General features: G+C 43.3%; 1 protein-coding gene across 1 annotated transcript; it reads left to right on the forward strand.

Annotated features, from left to right (window-relative positions):
* Positions 1 to 4,710: 4,710 nt before the first annotated feature.
* On the forward strand, positions 4,711 to 20,594 carry LOC143997928 (fucolectin-5-like). Its single transcript, XM_077493748.1, has 4 exons — positions 4,711 to 4,913; positions 13,272 to 13,345; positions 14,570 to 14,843; positions 20,110 to 20,594. The coding sequence occupies exons 2-4, from the start codon at positions 13,273 to 13,275 to the stop codon at positions 20,276 to 20,278; spliced, it is 516 nt and encodes a 171-aa protein (XP_077349874.1). The 5' UTR covers positions 4,711 to 4,913; position 13,272; the 3' UTR covers positions 20,279 to 20,594.
* The last annotated feature ends 1,559 nt before the right edge of the window (positions 20,595 to 22,153 follow it).

Raw genomic sequence — 22,153 nt, forward strand, 5'->3', positions numbered from 1 at the left:
ATCCAACATCTATATGCGATCCGGCATTTTTATGCGATCCAGCAATTTTATACGATCAAGCAGCTTTATGTGACCAAGCAGGTCTAAGTGAAGTATTCTTATGCAACTACAGGGGTTATTCACCAAGCGCAAACCCACCCTGCACCACAAGTGTACCGCAAGTGCACTTGGAAGTAAAGTCGCCAGAGATCCGTGGGGGATATGCAAGGAAACTAATAAACAGCATTTCAGCCTGCACATGACTGGATGACAAAATCAGCAGAGCTTCCCCTATTTTCATATCAAGTGCACCCGCAGTGCAATGTGAACATGTATAACCATGTATATTCAAGCAAACATGTATATTTATGCAATCAAACATTTTCATGCGATCAAGTATTTTTTATGCGGCCATGCATCTTTATGTAAAATCAATGTCCATTTATATAAACATGTCCAAACCTGCATCTTTATGCAAGCATTAATAACCATGCATCTCTATGTGATGATGCATTCTATGCAACCATGAACATGTATCTCCATGCAAACATGTAAATTCTTGTACATTTCTGCAAACACAAATAAACATGCATCTTTGTGCATCCGTGCATGCTTAAGCAACCATGCATTCTGTGCAACCATGATCATGTATCACTATGCAAACATGTATAACCATGTATATTTATGCAAAACATTCATCTTTGTGCAATCATGCATTCTTGTGTAACCATGCATTTTTAGCAACCGTGCTGTTTCAGCAGGTTTTGCAAGCACCTGCTTAACGGAAGTTGGGCCCAACTAGACCTGCCCATGTTTTCACAAACGTATATATTTAAACATGCATTTAAGCAACAAGATTGCAAGCATGTATACTATGCTGCACCTGCTTATAGAGCAGTCAACACTTTAAGTGAACTGCTAACCATCCAGGGGTGTTTTAAACTTTCAGTTGTACAGTCCCCCCGGATAAGCAGTAAATATGCAGTATAAAATCATGACTTGTCTACACATAGTTCTCCCATAGTAAGTACTTACACTTTGTTAGTATCTTTAGGCTGCTGCTATGTCTTCAGAGGTCAACTGAACCTGTTGCCACATGGCATGACCACCCTTCCATTTCCTGCCTATATAAAAATTGGCCTTACTGAGCGACCCGTGTCTTCTAGTGACTGGAGGATAAACCGCAGTCCATATGAGTAAGAGTACATAGCATGAATAAACAGCACACTGCTCCCAGTGGCCACCAGGAGAACAGACAGTCGGGTTTCTCTCTATCTCTTTTAAAAAAAAAAAAAAGAGAAACTGCAAACAAATGCAGACTTACCATTCCTGCTGCAGGATTCTGAACACAACAGGAGTCCAATATTCACATATCATGGTGAGCTTTGTCATAAAGACCTTCAGAGACTGGTCCCCCTCAATCTGGGGGATTGAGGGGGACCAGTATAGCACCCTGCAGGAAAGCACCTTGGTCAGAACAAAGCATAGGCTTCCATCATGCAGGGTCCCACGCCTTAAGGCTGCATTACAGGCAAAACCTCAAGTAATCTTCTCTCTTTCCCATGAGGCTTGGGTTCCATCCATTTTAGTCTTCATTCCATCCGAATGGATCTGATCATAACGCCCTTTACTGGGACATCATTATGTTTTGAAGAGCTTCAAACAGCTATGACCATGACCTTCAAGACACTGGCGAAAAAACGGAGGTACTTCCTGTATGGGAGGGGTTGACATGGGGGGAACTTTCTTTCTATTGGTTGCCAGTGTCCATTCACCTAAAGGTATCATATAACCTAGTCATTATTATGGTGCTCTGTGTCCTGTGATGTACGATAAAGAAAAAATATGAACACTCCACTGGGTGACTGTCATGGTTTTGCAATAGTTTGCTTACCTGTTTCCATGTGTTCATCTCTAGAGACCAGCCGACCCTCACCTGACTGCTTTTGTAATCCATCCTCTGGCATGACTCCACCCTAGCTCCTATCAGAGAGCTCTATATTAACCTGTGCACTGCAGGCCAGCCCTGCTGATCAACCTTTGTGTGTTAGCTTCCTGTTACCTGCCGTGTGCTCGTCTGTTGTTCTGTTACCGACTTTGGCGTGTCCTTGACTATCCCTGTTTGCCTGTGATCCTGACCTTTTGGCATGTCCCTGACTATTCCTGTCTGCTTGTGGCCCCGACCTTGGCTTTGTCCCTCACTATCCCTATCCTCCTGTTGCCAACTGTGGGTGTGAGCTGGGGGACCCTGGGGGTCGCAACCTGGAGCCAGTTGCAGCCAAGTCCATCCTCACCACTAGAGGCGCTGGCGAACACCTGCTGGCTCTTAGACTCCGCGCCCCAGGGAATCTTACTTTCTAACCCCAGTGGGATCTGTCTCCCATCCGCAGCAGTCAGCCGTAGGGTCCACAACCTTGTGGTGCACTCCTGATCCCTACGGTGTGCATCTGTCACCTCGCCTCAAGGTGACCTGACAGTGACTCAGTGACAGGGGGTGAAGGGGTTAACTGGGGGGGGATTGGGGCGTGACAAGTGTACCTATGTGAACTGGTGTCAGTGTAGTGTTGGTGCACCTACTGTGAGATGTCGCCTCTCCTCTCTCTGGAACGGAAAAGAGTTCCACGAGTAGAGATGACATCACTTCTTCTGCTGTGTTTATACTTACATATGCTGGGGACGGATTTAATTTGCCAGGACCGATCACCAGGTCCAGGCCAGGGCCTGGAGACTGATCGGTTCCGAAGTGAATCCGATCATTGCTCCCTAGGCGGCTGCACATGCCACATATAGCTATGACCGCTTCACCCAGCTGGGCCAACCTGCCGCAGTGTAACTGCGGTGGCTGGTCCGGAACTGGTTAAAAAAATTTAATAAAAAATAATTTTTTTATTTTTTTATTTTTTTTACATACTGCCACCAATCAGTGTCCCTGACCACCACCACACCAGTCATATGATGGCGAACAGTGAACAATTTTGGGTGTTGGCGGCAAATTCGAAAAGCCGCAGAACACCCTGTACAAGTCTATGAGAGAAATCTAAAGTCCAAATTTTAAAGGCTAATATGCAAGTTACTGTCCTAAAAAGTGTTTGGGGACCCGGGTCCTGCCCCAGGGGACATGTATCAATGCAAAAAAAAGTTTTAAAAACTGCAGTTTTTTTGGGAGCAGTGATTTTAATGACGCTTAAAGTGAAACAATAAAAGTGTAATATTCCTTTAAATTTCGTACCTGGGGGGTGTCTATAGTATGCCTGTAAAGGGGCGGCTGTTGGGGGGCGTGGCCTTGCGCACGAGGGTGATGGAAGCCTGAGACAGAGCTCCGGTACAGAGCGACGGCTTTAACAGCACTCCGGAACGACACAACGCACCATGGGCAGACTCTCAAAGGGGGGACCCCAGCACAACCACACGAGGACACCGGGAGCTGCCAAAAACAAGGCGATCCCCGATATTTTTCTATCCCAGGGCCAAGGAAGGAGAGGCCCGTCGGAAGCTAAGATGGCGCAGGCTGACACAAGGGAGGAGGAGGAGGAGGACTTTGACACAGAATCCCTGGTGAACTCCGAGGAGCTGGTAAGACATTCTTCCACCTCAAACCACCCTCTTACTCATGCAGCAATGATGGAGATAGCTGCAGACATTAAATCGTCCTTCTCCACGGCCATTACAGACCTTAAAGCAGATTTACTTATGCTGACTGAGCAGATGGCAGCAGGGGAGAGGGCAGGCAAGCAGAGAGATAGAGCGCTCCAAAGGCTAGAAGAAGTCTCACAGCAACACTCCCTGCATCTGATAAATGTTAACAGACATTTAGAGGACCTTGACAACAGAGGAAGGAGATCAAATATTAGAGTCAGAGGAATACCGGAGACGATCACCCCCGACCAAATCAGATCAGTACTCTGTTCAGTTTTTAACAAGCTGCTAGAAAGGCCCCAAGAATCCCCCATAGAATTCGACAGAGCACACAGGGCGCTACGTCCTAGAGCCCCTGAACCTGCTCCACCCCGAGATATCATCTGCTGTCTCACAAGCTTTACATTGAAAGAGGAAATTCTCCAAAAAGCGAGACAAAATGAACAGATATTTTTCAATGACACATCAATTCAACTGTTTCAAGACCTCTCTCCCATCACTCTGAGAAATAGGAGAGCTGTCAAACTACTGCTTGATGTCCTCAGAGAAAAAGGCATACAGTATAGATGGAAATTTCCTTTCGCTATACAGGTTTCTTACAATGGGAAAAACCACATGCTGCGCACACCAGATGAACTGCCTGCTTTTTGTAATTTCTTACAAATTGACCAAATAGAATTACCAGAATGGTATCAGGAATTCAAGCTCCCTCCCCCGGTTACCTCTCCAGCCTCCCCCTTACGAGTCTCACCAAGTAAATCGCCTTTTGTGAAAGGCTTGGGCGGAAAGAAACAGAAACTATACGATAACTTTAACCTTTCCACCCCACCGCACAAATCCAGTAAAATCAGAGACAGCCGCTAAAGCAGTTGTGCAATTTACTGATCCGAGGACCAGAACCTACTGACTTACAAAGATCACCTGTGATTAAACATTTTCCTTAGCCATAGAGTACCTCTGTACCATGTCTTAACTTTTTTTGTTTTTTACAAGCTTGACCTTTCTTGCTTCAACCACAAGATGGCAGCATTTTACCATAAAAGGATTGGCAAACTCTCACCCATGCTATTTATGATGTTTAACAGAATAAGTGATTTTACTTTTTTCTGTCTTTGCAAACTGAGCTAAGGAATCTCACCGAGGACTTACACACCAACTAGAAGAACAACATCAGACAACCGGAGCTTTGTTGTCCAGCCAACCGGCAACCCGGCTCTCCCTGCTGATGACGCAACGTCTCACACAAAGTTTGTTCGAGTTACCCCACCAACTATACAGAACTTCCAACAGCTCACAAGGTAAAGACTACCCTTGATAATTCTCTTTTTTTCAGACATTGGCCCTAGGACATTACTAACCATCCAATTTTCTAAAGCCCGGTTACGGTCGATTGCTCTCAGCTAAGAGATCACTTGACCTGATAATGAAGCATATTACAACCCAATCCTAAAGGAACTATAGATCTCTACTATTCTTTATCCATACTGATACGGAGGATCCACCCGCATCTTAAGACTGTAAGGAAATAACTCTATTTTCCTTAACATAACCTGTCCACATGACATTTTTTCCTTGCACATGTTTAACTCACAGGCTAACCTTTTGGTCTCCCGGACCGGTGGAGTTGCTCAGGGCCCTGAGCTACTAGTCCACCCGGATCTAACTTTTTCTTTTTCTAATTGAGAGCCGGTTATTTTTATGATATTTCACAGTTTTGTTTTACTTATAATTATCTCATATTTGGTAAATATCAATAGGTATCTGCTCTCAGTGGGTTCACGCCACGCTCCCACAGAGAAACGTTCTTTTTTACCACGCATATTTACGGATTTCATCCTTTTATACGTTTTTTTTTTTCTCACAATTGTATAGACGTAAAGACGACTGTTACAACGCTTACGTCATCTACGTTGTTACCCCTATTTCACTTTCTGAATTCTTCCCCCCCCCTCTTTTCTGTAACCCCACCTTCTTTTTCCCCCCTCCGCCTCTATACTCTTTACTCAGACATAACCTCTCCCCCCCTCTTTATACTCTTCTCTCTTCCTCTTTAAACTCTTAGCTGTTGATTATGGCATATTTAGAACTGGGTAGGGCACCCACCATAATATCACACAATGTTAATGGTTTAAACATTCCCACAGAAAGACATAAATTATTACATGAACTCAAAAAAAGCAATTCGCAGATAATATTCTTACAAGAAACACATTTCAAAAGCTCGCAAGTCCCCAAACTGACGAATAACCTTTTCACACGAGCATTCCACGCTACAAACCCACAGGCTAAAACGAAAGGAGTTTCAATCCTCCTAAACAAAAACTTTAAACTAGATGTTCATCACCAACTAATTGATCCTGAAGGTAGATATCTATTCTTGAAAGGGACAATAGGCAACAAGCCGATCACCTTGGCAAACGTATATTTTCCGAACTCCTCCCATGTAACGTTTTGTAAACTAGTAGTAGACGAACTTAAAAGCTTTGCAGAGGGATGTATAATACTGGGAGGAGACTTCAACATTCCATTAGAACCACACCTTGACACCTCCTCGGGCAAATCATGTATAGCCTATTCCATCTTAAAAAAAATTAAAAGTCTCTTACAATCTCTTGCTCTTATTGACACATGGAGATTAATGCACCCCACAGAAAGGGATTTCACGTTCTACTCCGCAGTCCACAACAGATACACCAGAATTGATCACCTCTACATCACACAAAGAGATATACATAATTTGACAAAGGCTAAAATTGGATCTATTGGCTTTTCAGACCACGCTCCAATTGCATCTCATCTCAGCCTACTCGATAACCATCCCTCCTCCTTTAATTGGAGGCTAAATCCTTCACTTCTGGCAGACCCAGCTATTCAGGCCCAGATCCTCAAAACTTTAAAAGATTACTTTTCGGAGAACATCTCCTGTGAAACCTCCCCAATAACGGTCTGGGAAGCTCACAAAAGCGTCATAAGAGGAGAACTGATCAGATGGGGGGCCAGAAAAAAGAAGGAGAAAGAAAAACATATAACTGACCTTGCACAAAAAATCTACACACTTGAACTAACACACAAAAGATCCTTAGCTCTCTCAGGCCTAGCAGAACTCACATCAGCTAGGAAAGAACTCCAAGACCTACTTGATAATAAAACTAAACGGAATTTGTTCTTCCGAAATTCCCTGTATTATGAACATGGGGATAAGGGAGGGAAACTACTAGCGAGAGCACTTAAAGACACTATGAACTTCAACAATACCAGACAAGGCTCTATTACCCACGACACTAGAAAGATAGCTGACACTTTCCACCATTACTACTCAACTCTATATAACATACCTACACAAACAAGGATGCAACCTGGGTTCAACACTAGAGATCAAGCAATCATCTCTTATTTAACAGAATGCACAATGCCATCCCTACCTCTAACTGATACTAACTCCCTAGAAACACAGATCACCACAGATGAAGTCTCCAAGACTATCCGCGACCTAACAAATGGGAAAAGTCCCGGCCCAGACGGCCTGACAGCCCAATACTACAAAATCTTTGACCACACCTTATCAGAACATTTAGCCGCTGCATTTAACTCAATTACTTCAGGCAGTAGACCTTCAAGTGAATTTTTAGCAGCTCACATAACAGTCATACCCAAACCTAACAAAGATCCCTCAGAGTGCACAAACTATAGACCCATATCACTCCTCAACTTAGACCTCAAAATTTTAACTAAAATTATTGCCAACAGACTAAGACCATTACTACATAAACTTATTGGACCTGAGCAGGTAGGTTTTATGCCTAACCGAGAGGCTAAGGATAACACCACTAAGTCCATTAATCTGATACACAGGATGAGGAGAGAGGGTGTCGGAGGCCTTCTCCTGTCAACTGACGCGGAGAAGGCCTTCGACCGAGTCGCATGGGATTTCATGTTCAAAGTTTGTGAATACGTGGGATTTGGACAAAATCTACTGAAATGGATGCATGCTATTTATGCAAACCCTAGTGCTAACATTAAAGTGAACGGCTCATTATCAAAAAAAGTCTCTATCAAAAATGGTACAAGACAGGGCTGTCCACTCTCACCCCTACTCTTCATCCTGTCGATCGAACCCCTAATCAGAACCATAAACAAACATGAAGCGATTCACGGAGTCAAGGTCCAGAACAGGGAATACAAAACTGCAGCATATGCAGATGACCTGCTCTTTTACATCACGCAGCCACATATTTCAATTCCCAACCTGCTGAAAACATTCCAGGATTTTAACCATCTTTCCAATTTTAAAATTAATCAAAAAAAATGTGAGGCCTTAGGTCTGAACCTAGATACACAGACTGAAAAATTGACTAAATCCAATTGCCCATTTAAATGGGAACCAAACTCCCTGACCTATTTGGGGATTCGTCTATCCCAAGACCCAAATTCTTTATTCTCACTTAATTTCCTCCCTCTCCTGACGAAAATAGAAACAGACCTAAAAAAATGGACGAAAGGGAAATTTTCATGGTTTGGCAGGGCCGCAATTTTAAAAATGGCAATCCTGCCAAGACTATTATACTTATTTCATACCCTCCCAATAGAGCTACCCGAATCTTTCTTCACACGTCTCTCCCGCATACAAAGAAATTTTCTGTGGGCAAATAAAAAACCACGAATCAAACTTACATACCTTTATAGATTAAAACAAGAAGGAGGGATAGGACTTCCAGACTTCAGAAAATATTATCAAGCGGCACAATTATCCAGAATTATAGATTGGCACTGCCATGCCAATCACAAGGACTGGGTAAACCTAGAAAAAGCCCACTCCACCTTAGACATTCCACATCTACCATGGTCTACCTATTCAAATCTACCCCTCTCAATCAAAAAACACCCCACTATTAATAATACACTAAAATTTAAAAAAAAAGTTGCAATCCCACTAGGATTATCAACAGACACGGGACCCCTCTCGACACTAGCCAATAATCCAGATTTCATACCCGGTCTTAACAACCCAAAGATGTACACTACATTCCCCTCTGATCCTCTACTAATAACTCATTGCATCCACAATAACAACCTAAAATCTAGACAGGAACTAAACAAATCACTCCCAACACATCCCCTATCAGAATGGTCATACAGACAAATACATGACTTCATAACTAACAATAAACACAAAGACCAGTTCCTTAGACCCTTGTCCACATTTGAACTCACATATTTAAAGAAAACTCCAACTAGAAAAACAACTTCTTTACTATACAAATGGCTTCTATGTCAAAATAAAACTGAAAGAGACAAATATAAAATCAAATGGGAAAAAGATCTTAACACCCAATTCTCCACAAAACAATGGGAAAAAGCAAATTTCTTCACACACAAATGTGCACTCAGTACAAAAATGCAAGACATTTCTTATAAGATACGCACACAATGGTACATTACACCTCTCACCAAACATAACTGGACTCCTCAAAATCCCAGAACCTGCTGGAGATGTGGTTCCGAAACGGGCTCCTTTCTACATTTTTGGTGGAATTGCAAACTCCTGAGACCCTTCTGGAACCAAGTCCGCTATTGGACCAACCACATCATAGGCTCACATTCAAACCTTGACGCAGCCTGGTGTCTATTGCACATAAACAACCTCTCATATGGTTCATATAAAAAATCCTTGATTAGACACTTCCTCAACGCAGCCAAAAATCTGATCCCACTACATTGGAACTCAAGCTCTCTACCTTCAACTAGAGATTGGCTCCGTAAAATCCATCATATTTATGACATGGAAGAAATTATTGCCATCAAAAAGGGCTCTATCACTCAATTTCGACATATGTGGGTACCCTGGCGTAATTTCTGCAAGACACAATTCTACCACAATCTCATAACATGATGTGTACACATGACTATTTCCTACTTCCATAATAGAATATTATTGGGAAAGTTCCATTATACTGCATATTACAGGCCCCACTCTGCTGCATATACTTTACACTATAATACCCGAATCATCAATCCATCCATATCCAGACTATTACAACACAATAATATGATCATACTCATCATTGCTCATAATTATATTCTGGTTGTTATTACCTAATTACTGTTGTGATTGTACTCATAAGATTCACCTCTAAGTTCTTGTTTCGACAAATATTAATGTCTATAATGTCCATAATTTACTTTTTGTTATATATTTTCTGTAACGCTTCCACTCCTTTGTATTTACTATATTCTCTTTAATAAACTTTATTGTGATAAAAAAAAAAAAAAACGGCTGTTTTTTTGGGAGCAGTGATTTTAATGACGCTTAAAGTGAAACAATAAAAGTGTAATATTCCTTTAAATTTCGTACCTGGGGGGTGTCTATAGTATGCCTGTAAAGGGGCGCATGTTTCCTGTGCTTAGAACTGTCCCTGCACAAAGTGTCATTTCTGCAGGAAAAAAAGTAATTTAAAATCACTCGTGGCTATAATGAATTGTCGGCTCCCCGTAATACAGAGAGGTCATTGATAAAAAAAAAAAGCGTGGGGTTCCCCCAAATTCAATTACCAGGCCCTTCAGGTCTGGTATGGATATTAAGGAGAACCCCACGTCAATTAAAAAAAAAATGACGTGGGGTTCCCCCTAAATATCCATGTTATGGATTTTAAGGGGAACTCCACGCCAAATTTTAAAAATAAATGGCGTGGGGGTCCCCCAAAAAATTACATACCAGACCCTTTATCTGACCACGCAACCTTGCAGGCCACAGGAAAAGAGGGGGGAAGAGAGAGCGCCCCCCCTCCTGAACCATACCAGGCCACATGCCCTCAACATTGGGAGGATGCTTTGGGGGTCTGTGACCCCTCAAAGCACCATGTCCCCATGTTGATGGGGACAAGGGCCTCATCCCCACAACCCTGGCCAGTGGTTGTGGGGGTCTGCAGGCGGGGGACTTATCAGAATCTGGAAGCCCCCTTTAACAAGGGGACTCCCAGATCCCGGCCCCCCCCTGTTTGAAATGGTAAGGGGGTACAAAAGTACCCCTACCATTTCACAAAGAAAGTGTAAAAAATTTTAAAAAAGACAAACACACTTTTGAAAAAGTCCTTTATTAAAAAAAAAAATTTAAAAAAGATTCCAGCTGTGGTAATCCACTCTTGCTATCCAGCGACGGACGATCATCTCTCAGGGTCCAGCGATGGCTGATCTGTTCCAGCGATGGGTGATCTCTCCCTCCAGTACAGCGAATCCATCCATCGTCTGTCTCCACCGGAGGAGACACTGCGGGGATCCTGGCGCCTGACATTTCTTATATGAGGAGGGCGGGGCCACCCGTCACCTGACCCCGCCCCCCTCTGATGTAACGCAGATTTCCATTACACCTGGGGTGGAGGAACCTGTAGACCCAAAGATTAGCTGGACTCCTCTGAGTTCCATCTAGTTTATCACAAACTTAGAAAAAATTAATGTTTTTTTTTTTATTTGCTTTGCTTTCAGTTGTGTCATATACAATGCCTTGAAAAAGTATTGATACCCCTTGGAATTTTCCACATTTTGTCATGTTACAACCAAAAACTTAAATGTCTTTTATTGGAATTTTTTGTGATAGACCAACACAAAGTGGCACATAATTGTGAATTGGATGGAAAATGATAAATGGTTTTCAACATTTTTTACAAATAAATATGTGAAAAGTGTGTGGGGGGGGTACATTTGTATGGCGCCCCCCGAGTCAATACTTTGTAGAACTGCCTTTCACTGCAATTATAGCTGCAAGTCATTTTGGGGATGTCTTTACCAGCTTTGCACATCTAGAGAAGGAAGTTTTTGGCCATTCTTCTTTGCAAAATATCTCAAGCTCTGTCAGATTGGATGGAGAGTGTCTGTGAACAGCAATTTTCAAGTCTTGCCACAGATTCTCAATGTGATTTAGGTCTGAACTTTGATTGGGCCATTCTAACACATGAATATGCTTTGATCTAAACCATTCCATTGTAGCTCTGGCTGTATGTTTCGGGTCGTTGTCCTGCTGGAAGGTGAACCTCCACCCCGGTCTCAAGTCTTTTGCAGAATCTAACAGGTTTTCTTCTGATGCCGCATACACACGACCGGACTTTCCGACAAACTAGATCCGACGGTCTTCCCGACCGCCTTTCGCCGGAGTTCCGACGGACCTTCCGAATGAACAGACTTGGCCACACACAAACGGACTAAGTCAGTTCGAAACTCCGTTAGTTTTGAATGTGATGACGTAAGGCGGGACTAAAAAAGGAAGTTCAATAGCCAGTAGCCAATAGCTTCCCTTGCGTCGTATTTGGTCCGTCGGACCAGCATACAGACGAACGGTTTTCCCATTGGAATTGAGTCTTGTGGACAGATTTGAAACATGTTCTATTTCGGATTAGCCCACACACGATCGGATTGTCCGACGGACTGATTCCATCAGACCTAGTCTGCCAGAAAGTCCGGTCGTGTGTACGCAGCATAAGATTGTCCTGTATTTGTCTCCATCCATCTTCCCATCAACTTTGACCAGCTTCCTTGTCCCTGCTAAAGAAAAGCATCCCCACAACATGATGCTGCCACCACCATGTTTCATGGTGGGGATGGTGTGTTCAGGGTGATGTGCAGTGTTAGTTTTCCACCAGCATTTTGATTTTAGGCCAAATAGTTTAATTTTGGCCTCATCTGACCAGAGCACCTTCTTCCACATGTTTGCTGTGGCCCCCACATGACTTCTTGCAAACTGCAAACAGGACTTCTTATGACTTTCTTTCAACAATGTCTTTCATAAAGGGCAGATTTGTGGAGAGCACGACTAATAGTTGTCCTGTGGACAGATTCTCCCCCCTGAGCTGTGGATCTCTGAAGCTCATCCAAAGTTACCATGGACCTTTTGGCTGCTTCTCTGATGAATGCTCTCCTTGCCCGGCCTGTCAGTTTAGGTGGACGGCCATGTCTTGGTATTTTTGCAGTTGTGTCATACTCTTTCCATTTTCGGATGATGGATTGAACAGAGCTCCATGAGATGTTCAAAGCTTGGGAGATTTTTTTATAACCCAGCCCTGCTTTATAATTCTCCACAACTTTACCCCTGACCTGTCTGGTGTGTTCCTTGGCCTTCATGATGCTGTTTATTCACTAAGGTTCTCTAATAAACCTCAGAGGGCTTCACAGAACAGCTGTATTTATACTGAGATTATATTACACACAGGTGGACTCTATTTACTAATTAGGCGATTTCGGAAGGCAATTGGTTGCACTAGATTTTAGTTAGGGGTATCAGAGTAAAGGGGGCTAAATACAAATGTACCCCCACACTTTTCACATATTTAGTTAAAAAAAAAGTTGGAAATCCATTTATAGTTTTCCTTCCACTTCACAATTATGTGCCACTTTGCGTTGGTCTATCACATAAAATCCCAACAAAATACATTTACGTTTTTGATTGTAACATGACAAAATGTGGAAAATGTCAAGGGGTGTGAATACTTTTTCATGGCACTATATATGAAATTACAGATCTGATCGAAAGAGAATTTATTTTAATACTAAGAAAAGGTATTTCGAAGTACCAGAGAAAGAAGAGATGATACTGAGGAAGAGATGCAGAATCACCTTCTCGTGTAACATACTATAGTAACAGACTCTTTGTGTCTTGGTTTCTCCTCCAGAATGAAGACTTTGGTGGCTTTGCTTTTCCTGGGGTCGTTGGGTCTGGCTTGGTGCTGCAGCCCTCCACCTGGAGGTAAGAATAATATAAAGGTAAAAAAGTACATAAAAATGACTTTGGTGCACTAGATGAGGAGGAGGGTCTGAATACACTCTTATGGCAGCAGGTAGGTCATCAAAAGAACTCCTTCAGGTATTTTAAAGAGGAAAAGGAGAAAAAAAGGAGCAAAAATGCAGCAGGAAAAGCAGCATAGAAGCAGCAAAAAAGGTTGGGACTTTATATGAAGCTCATGGTAACAAAATGAATAGAACGGTGGATAGTAAAATATTTAATGATACATAGATACATGTTTACAGACACTAAAATCTCATATACATAGAAATGCACATTTCCATGGAGCCAATTTCTAAAATGGTAATATCTGGTAGTAACATATTTATAAGCATTAATCATGTATCCATGATCAAAAAAAATCACAAGATATCTCATTGCCCTTAGCACCATATGATGCAAGTGTATGCATGACCAGCAATCAGTTTCCGCTGCCTGTGTGTGAAGTAGCGGCACGTTTAGGTGCAATTCTGTGTGGGAACATGCATGTAAGGTTGGCCCCAAGGACCCTGCAAGGGAACGGAGCCAACCTAAAAGTGATAGCAACTGGCAACACTTACAGGATGAAATTGCGAGGAGTAGCATTGTAAGGTCTCCAGTGTGCTGACAACGTCAGTTTTGAGGGGCAGAATGTGGCCTGGCTGATCCATATCCAAGTGGGGAGAATTCGAGGAAGGATGGCATGTTCCTGCACTTCCCCTACCTGTCTGGAACCTCTCCCTGATGTGAATCACTGTCCCTGACAGATGGGTGACCTGTCCCTACTCTAATCACAACATGAAATGCGCACCAAACCCGGGTGCCAGGGTCTTGATTAGACTCTTCCTGGCCCAAGATGTCCACCAATGCTATATGGGATGCCAGCATGCAATCAGATGCCACCTCTCTGTGACTAAGGAGACCATAGGGGTCTCAAGTACCTACAGAAAAAGGTGGAAAAACCGACAATATAAAAATTAATTTGCATGATCCATATTTTTTATTTGGTTAAAATAAGTATACCCCTAAATTTACCCGGAAGCTGATTTTGAACTCTCCAGCTATAGTAAATCTATCCCACTGTCTCAGTCAAATTATTGACACCATTGCAGTCTACAGTTCTTTTTTTTGTGAAGGCCCCTTTAGAACAATGGAAATACTTTGTACACGATGTATAATTACTGAGTGTGTTTTGTTTTCTTTTTTCAGCCACAGATATCGCCAGAAGCGGGGAAGCCTCGGAGAGTTCAGTTTTTGATATTGGTCAAGCTTACAACGCCATTGATGGTGTGACAGATACCATCTGGAATCATGGCTCCTGTGCCCACACAAATAGAGACCCATCGCCCTGGTGGAAGGTAGACCTGAAAGAGAAATACAATGTGAATGTCGTTGTAGTCACTGGACGATCAGATGAATTAATGCAACGGTTGATGGGCGCTGAGGTCCGAATTGGAAATTCTCCAGACAATAACAACCCGGTGTGAGTACCACGGGGACAGGACACTGTACGGTTACCTGTGTCAATGGGCTTTGGGCTTGTGTCGATGGCATCAGTTTGAGAGGCTTCAGAGATCATTCAGAATTCATTGACAGGTGACCTTTTTCTGGTCTGCATTGAACTCAAGAGAGTTTTGCCTTCTCATAGACTTGTATTATAATAAAAAACACATCTGATGCAAATAAAAGCCCAATGACAAAGGTCCTATGCAGCACCCTGAACCCAAAATAAGAGACATTACTGCATGACTGAATTTGACCTATGAATATATTTAAAGAGAAAGTAAACATTCTAAGCCCTTGTACACACGGTCGGTGATTCCGTCAACCAAATCCGATGGATTCTGTCCGTCGGATTTTGTCCGACGGATCTTGTCCGAAACTGTTGCATACACACGGTCGGACGAAGTTGTCGAAAATTCCAATCGTTCAGAACGTGATGACGTTATTTCGTTACGACGGGACTACGTTCAGGCTAGTAGCCAATAGCTTTGGTGTAGGAATTTGATCTGAGCATGCGTGGCACTTTGTCCGATCGAAATTCTCTACACATGATCTGAGTATGTCCAATCAGACCGGTTTGTCAGAAAATATTTCCAGCAAGTTGGAAAATTTGGTCCGATGGATATTCCGACGGAAACAGTCCAATGGAGACCACACACAGTCGGATTATCCGACAAAACTGTCCGATAGGACACATTCCGACGGATTCTCCGTCCGTGTATACAAGGGCTTAGAAAAGGGTTGGCCTCACAGGGGTTTCCACCATCATATTAAACACAAATAAAATGTATATCAAGCCTCCTGGCTTCCCATTACAGAACTACTTCTCAGGCCTCAAGCATAGGTTTTAAGTCTGGTCCCTCACATCACCTTTTAGCACCACTGTGCTTATGTGCAGCCCTGCACCTCTCGGCTCTTTCTCTTGCAGCTCCCTGCTTCTCTATCCAACTCCCTTGATGCTGGACAGGGACCATTTTGTCTCCCGGGTGGAACCCTAAATCAATGTCAGTCCCAGACACAGTCTGCTGGCCTTCATTAATACCTCAACCCAGGGTTAGAGGCTTTTTCCTTTCCTCAGCTCTTTGAAGTCTCTGAACTCCAGAACCCAATCTAATGCCCCGTACACACAATCGGACTTTCCGATGGAAAATGTGCGATCGGAGCTTGTAGTCGGAAATTCCGGCCGCGTGTAGGCTCCATCGGACAGTTTCCATTGAAATTTCCAACACACAAAATTCAAGAGCTGGATCTAAAATTTTCTGACAACAAAATCCGTTTGCGTAAATTCCGATCGTGTGTAGGCAATTCCGTCACACAAAGTGCCACGCATGCTCGGAATCAAGCAGAAGAGCAGCACTGGCCATTGAACTTAATTTTTCTCGGCTCTCTGTACGTGTTGTACGTCACCGCGTTCTTGACGTTTGGAATTTCCGACCGACTCTGTGTGAGCGTGTGTTTGCAAGACAAGTTTGAGCCAACATCCGTCGGAAAAAATCCAATGGAATTTGTTGTCGGAATGTGCGATCGTGTGTACGTGGCATAAGAGTTATAAAAACCGAAGAAGACTGGAAAGACAATTTTCTCTGCTCAGAACAGATATTCTGGAGCCCCCACAATTTGCATCAAAGAGAACCCTGTGTGCCATTTACTTCTAAGCCCTTGTACACACGGTCGGAGAATCCGTCGGAATGTGTCCTATCGGACCGTGTTGTCGGATAATCCGATTGTGTGTGTTATGCATTGGACTGTTTCCGTCGGAATATCCGTCGGACCAAATTTTCCAACTTGTTGGAAATATTTTCCGACAAACTGGTCTGATAGGACATACTCCGATCATGTGTAGAGAATTCCGATCGGACAAAGTGCCACACATGCTCAGATCAAATTCCTACATTAAAGCTATTGGCTACTAGCCTGAACGTAGTCCCATCGTAACAAAATTACGTCATCACGTTCTGAAAGATTGGATTTTTCGACAACTTTGTCTGACCGTGTGTATGCAACAGTTTCGGATACAATCGGACGGACAAAATCCGACGGACAAAATCCGACGGATTTGGTTGGCAGAATGTCCGACCGTGTGTACGGGGGCTTACACTGTGGTAGGGCCTAGCACTATATATACACTCACCAGCCACTTTATTAGGTACACCATGCTAGTACCGGGTTGGACCCCCTTTTTCCTTCAGAACTGCCTTAATTCTTGTTGGCATAGATTCAGGATTGAGATGTGGTGACTGTGGAGGCAATTGGAGTACAGTGACCTCATTGTCCGGTGGTGAGATGATTGGAGCTTTGTGACATGGTGCATTATCCTGCTGGAAGGAGCCATCAGAAGATGGGGACACTGTAGTCATAAAGGGAAGGACATGGTCAGCAACAATACTCAGGTAGGCCTTGGCATTTAAACAATGCTCAATCGGTACTAAGGGGCCCAAAGTGTGCCAAGAAAATATCCCCCAAACCATTACACCACCACCACCAGCCTGAACTGGTGATACAAGGCAGGATGGATCCATGTGCCAAATTCTGACCCCACCACCTGAATGTGGCAGCTGAAAACCAGACCAGGCAACATTTTCCAATCTTCTATTGTCCAAGTTTGATGATCCTGTGTGAATTGTAGCCTCAGTTTCCTGTTCTTAGCTGTAGACCATCTGCTTCAAGGTTTGATGTTTTGAGATGGTATTCTGTTGACCTTGGTTGTAACAAGTGGTTATTTGAGTTACTGTTTCCTTTCAATCATCTGGAACCAGTCTGCCCATTCTCCTCGGACATAAACAAGGCATTTTCCTCCACACAAATGCCGCTCACTGGATATTTTCTCTTTTTCGTACCATTCTCTGTAAACCCGAGAGATGGTTGAGCGTGATAATCCCAGTAGATCAGCAGTTTTTAAAATACTCAGACCAGCACGCCTGGCACCAACAACTCAAAGTCACTTAAACCCCCTTTCCTTGCCATTCTGATGCTCAGTTTGCTGCCGTGTGATTGGCTGATTAGCAATTTGTGTTACCAAGCAATTGAACAGGTGTACCTAATAAAGTGGGCGGTGAGTGTATATCCTAGAAACAAATAAAGAGATTCCCTCCCAAAATAAATCTCCAAGCCGCAACAGTGATGTTGAATGATGACATTCGCTGTGCACATGGAATAGGTATTTGAAAATTCTGGTCTCCAACCAGAAATATCAAGAAAGAATGCGAGCAGGGGGACTGTTAAAACATTAGAACATTAAATCAGCACATTAAACACATCAGCGCATTAAACATATGAACACATTGAGAAAAGAAATTGTGTAAAAAGATTTTGTCTCAATTTATTTGAATATAAAAATAATTCACAATACAACAAATCAATAGCTCATGGGGAAGGTGAGGTATTTCGACTAGTTTCGCTTCTCAGCTTCTTCAGGAAATACATACATCTAAGGATATATACATAAACCACAATTAAATCAATAAAAACTGTATGAAGTGACCTTCAGTAACAACAACAAAAATTGGAGAAGACATGTTTACAATACATATCAACATTTTCAGAATCTTACCCAAACGTCTTAGCCCCAGGATAGCTCAAACAAACCGGGGGGAGCCTCCCCCCTGATGACTGTGAGGGGAATTACCCCCGACACAAGCCAATATCTATATAGGAACATTGATATTAAACTTACTGATTTAGGCATTATAACCCCAAAGCCTTTCACAGGTGGTGACCCAATGTGAGATCCATGTGTATTGCCACAAATATTTATAATTTTTTTAACAAATAATAAAAAACACAGAGGTGATCAAATACCACTAAAAGAAAGCTCTATTTGTGGGAAAAACATGATAAAAATGTAATTTGGGTACAGTGTTGTATGACCGTGCAATTGTCATTTAAAGAGTGACAGCACTCAAAGCTGAAAATGTGTCTGGGCAGGAGGGGGGTTTAGGTGCCCCGTAAGCAAGTGGTTAGCCACTTCCCGTCTGGCGCACGTGATGTACGTCAGCAGAAGGGCATGGACAGGCAAATGGGCATACCTGTGCGTCCCTTTAAATTTGCAGCTGTGCCATCGCGTGCGCACTGCCGGTGGCACACGCGCGAGCCGGCTGTAACCTCCGTGAGTCGGATCGCGGGTCCCGCAGACATGATCGCCGCGGGGATACCCGCAATCGTCTCACAGGGAGGAAGAACGGGGAGATGCTAATGTAAACAATCATCTCCCCATTCTGCCTAGTGACAGTGTCACTGTGTCAGAAACCATGAATCAGACCGAGACAGAAGTACAATTAAATCACACTTGTTTATTAAATAGAAATAATAAGGTAAATAGAGTAAGCATAGTCAAAGCATAACCAGAGTCCAGTAACCGGATCGAATAGTCAGCCAGGCCAGAGTTCAATAACCAGATCGGGTAGTCAGCCAGGCCAGAGTCAGGGATCCAAGTGAAGGAACAGCAAGCAGGATAAGGAGCCAGAAAGGATGTCAGCAAGCCCGTCTTTAACCAGGTACGCAGGAGATGGTTTCTTGTGATGTGACCAAGGCGAAGGCAGAGGTGAAGGGAGCTGGACAGCTTTAAGTAGGCAGGTCAGACGAGCATCATCAGGAACAGCTAGGTAACTGTGGAGAGAGATGAGAGCTGGCAATTATCCGACAGCTGAGCAGCCAGCCCAGAGAAGGAAAGGCTAAGCCAGCCCTGACACACTGATCATAGCTCCCTGTTATCGGAGCAGAGATCAGTGTCGTGTCACACATAGCCACACACCCCCCACAGTAAGAAACACGCCCCAGAACACACTTAACCCCTACACTGCCACCTAGTGGTTAACCCCTTCACTGCGAGTGATTTTTTTCCCCAAAAATATGTAGAAGAATACATATCAGTCTAAACTGAGGGAAAAAAATATTATTATTATAGCAAAATGTAAAAAATAATTTGTTTTATTCAAAATTCTCGCTCTTTCTTTGTTTATAGCGCAAAAAATAAAAAATGCAGAGGTGATCAAATACCACCAAAATAAAGCTCTATTTGTGGGAAAAAAAGGACGTCAATTTTGTTTGGGAGCCACGTCGTATGAATGAGCAATTGTCAGTTAAAATGACTAAGCGCCGAATCACAAAAAGTGCTCTGGTCTTTGGCCAGCAACATGGTCCGGGGCTTAAGTGGTTAATGAACACTTTGGGCGCCTTTAGTAAACCTCCTACAATTAAACAAGTGTATTTTCTGTATCATTCCGTTGATCCTTGTTTGTTCTCCACAGGTGCGGTACGGTCACCCAAGTTTCTGATCCTACGACAATTTTCTGCTGTAATGGAATGGAGGGTCAATATGTCAGCGTGGTGATCCCGGGGCGCAGTGAACGCCTGACCCTGTGCGAGGTGGAGGTCTACGGTGACCTCGTAGCTGAGGAGAAGCATGTCTGCTGGTAAACCTCAGAGGACCACGACAGAAGAAATCCTAAAGTTCATCATCAAATTTCACATCCATCATGATGATACGTCTGTTCTCCTATCTAGCTAGAGGAGGACATCCAATTATGTGAATCTTGGATAAAGTTTGCGTGATTCTTGTGGGAAATCATCTATGAATAGACCACTTAAAAATTAGCTAAAGTCATCTAGTTTTGTATGAAGTGTAGAAGGGTTGGAACCACTGCTGTCTGTGTCCTCATTGGGGAAATTTTCTTTATATATTTGTTTCCTTACCTAGGTGCTTACTAAAGACAATAAAGTTTCTTTCACACTGTCTTATTTTTTTCTGTGTCATCCATCCTTGTTTTTTTTTTTTTTTTTATGTATTTTTTTATTTTCAGGTCTATTGTAATTGGTCTTGTTAAAATAAATATTAGATGGGATTATTGTTAAGGGTGTCATTAAAATGGAAAGAAATTCTAACTTTTCTTAAAAAATGTCTGCATAACCCCCCCATCCTACCTTTCCTGCATAACCTTTATACAAAAACACATATTCTTTATACAGGTTAGGCAAGATAGATAGGAGGGGGGGGGGGGGGGGGGACTTTTTTCCACTTTAAGCACAAATGTGGAATCACTGATTAGTAAATGGACAGTAATAGCAGTGATCTCTAATAGTCTCATGTAATGGGTCTCTAGTCTATGACTGTCTTCTGAAGAATTTCTCCAGTTTAAAATAACTCCTATAGTATGTGTTAAGTCTCTGACTATCTCCTGTTACATGTCCAGAGTCCCTGAGCATTTTCTGTAGCATTTTATTTACTGAATATGGAGTACATGATGTCAGGGGCTCCTTATATCAAGAAAGTTAAAGTGACACTAAACTCTGATTTAAAAAAAAATTATAGCCAAATATGTATTCTTAACTCAAAAAAGTCCCTTCTATTACTCTCCTCCAAATCCTCAAATTCAATTTTTTGCTGCTATGGTCCCATTTCCCATTAGAGGGTGGCTACGTTTGTTTTCCATCAAACACAGGCACTGTACCATCAAACGCAGCGACTGTGCCATCAAACGCAGCCACTGTACCCGTCAAACGCAGCCACTGTGCCCATCAAACTCAGCCACTGTGCCCATCAAACGCAGCCACTGTGACATCAAACGCAGCCACTATACCATCAAATGCAGCCACTGTGCCTTTCAAACGCAGCCACTGTGCCTGTCAAACGCAGCCACTGTGCCATCAAATGCAGCCACTGTGCCCTTCAAATGCTGCCACTGTGCCATCAAACGCAGCCACTGTGCCCATCAAACACCGCCACTGTGCCCATCAAATGCAGCCACTGTACCATCAAACGCAGCCACTGTGCCCATCAAACTCAGCCACTGTGCCATCAAACGCAGCCACTGTGCCTGTCAAACGCAGCCACTGTGCCCGTCAAACGCAGCCACTGGGCCATCAAACTCAGCCACTGTGCCCATCAAACGCCTGTCAAACGCAGCCACTGTGCCCGTCAAACGCAGCCACTGTGCCATCAAACTCAGCCACTGTGCCCATCAAACGCAGCCACTGTACCATCAAACGCAGCCACTGTGACATCAAACGCAGCCACTATACCATCAAACGCAGCCACTGTGCCTTTCAAACGCAGCCACTGCGCCTGTCAAACGCAGCCACTGTGCCATCAAATGCAGCCACTGTGCCCTTCAAATGCTGCCACTGTGCCATCAAAGGCAGCCACTGTGCCCATCAAACGCCGCCACTGTGCCCATCAAATGCAGCCACTGTGCCCATCAAACACTGCCACTGTGCCATCAAACGCAGCCACTGTGCCCATCAAACGCCGACACTGTGCCATCAAATGCTGCCACTGTGCCATCAAATGCTCCC

Source organism: Lithobates pipiens, unplaced genomic scaffold (assembly GCF_037356315.1).
Source record: "Lithobates pipiens isolate NorthernLeopardFrog02 unplaced genomic scaffold, aLitPip1_a1.2 Scaffold_19, whole genome shotgun sequence".
In the NCBI taxonomy this organism is placed as follows: domain Eukaryota; kingdom Metazoa; phylum Chordata; class Amphibia; order Anura; family Ranidae; genus Lithobates; species Lithobates pipiens.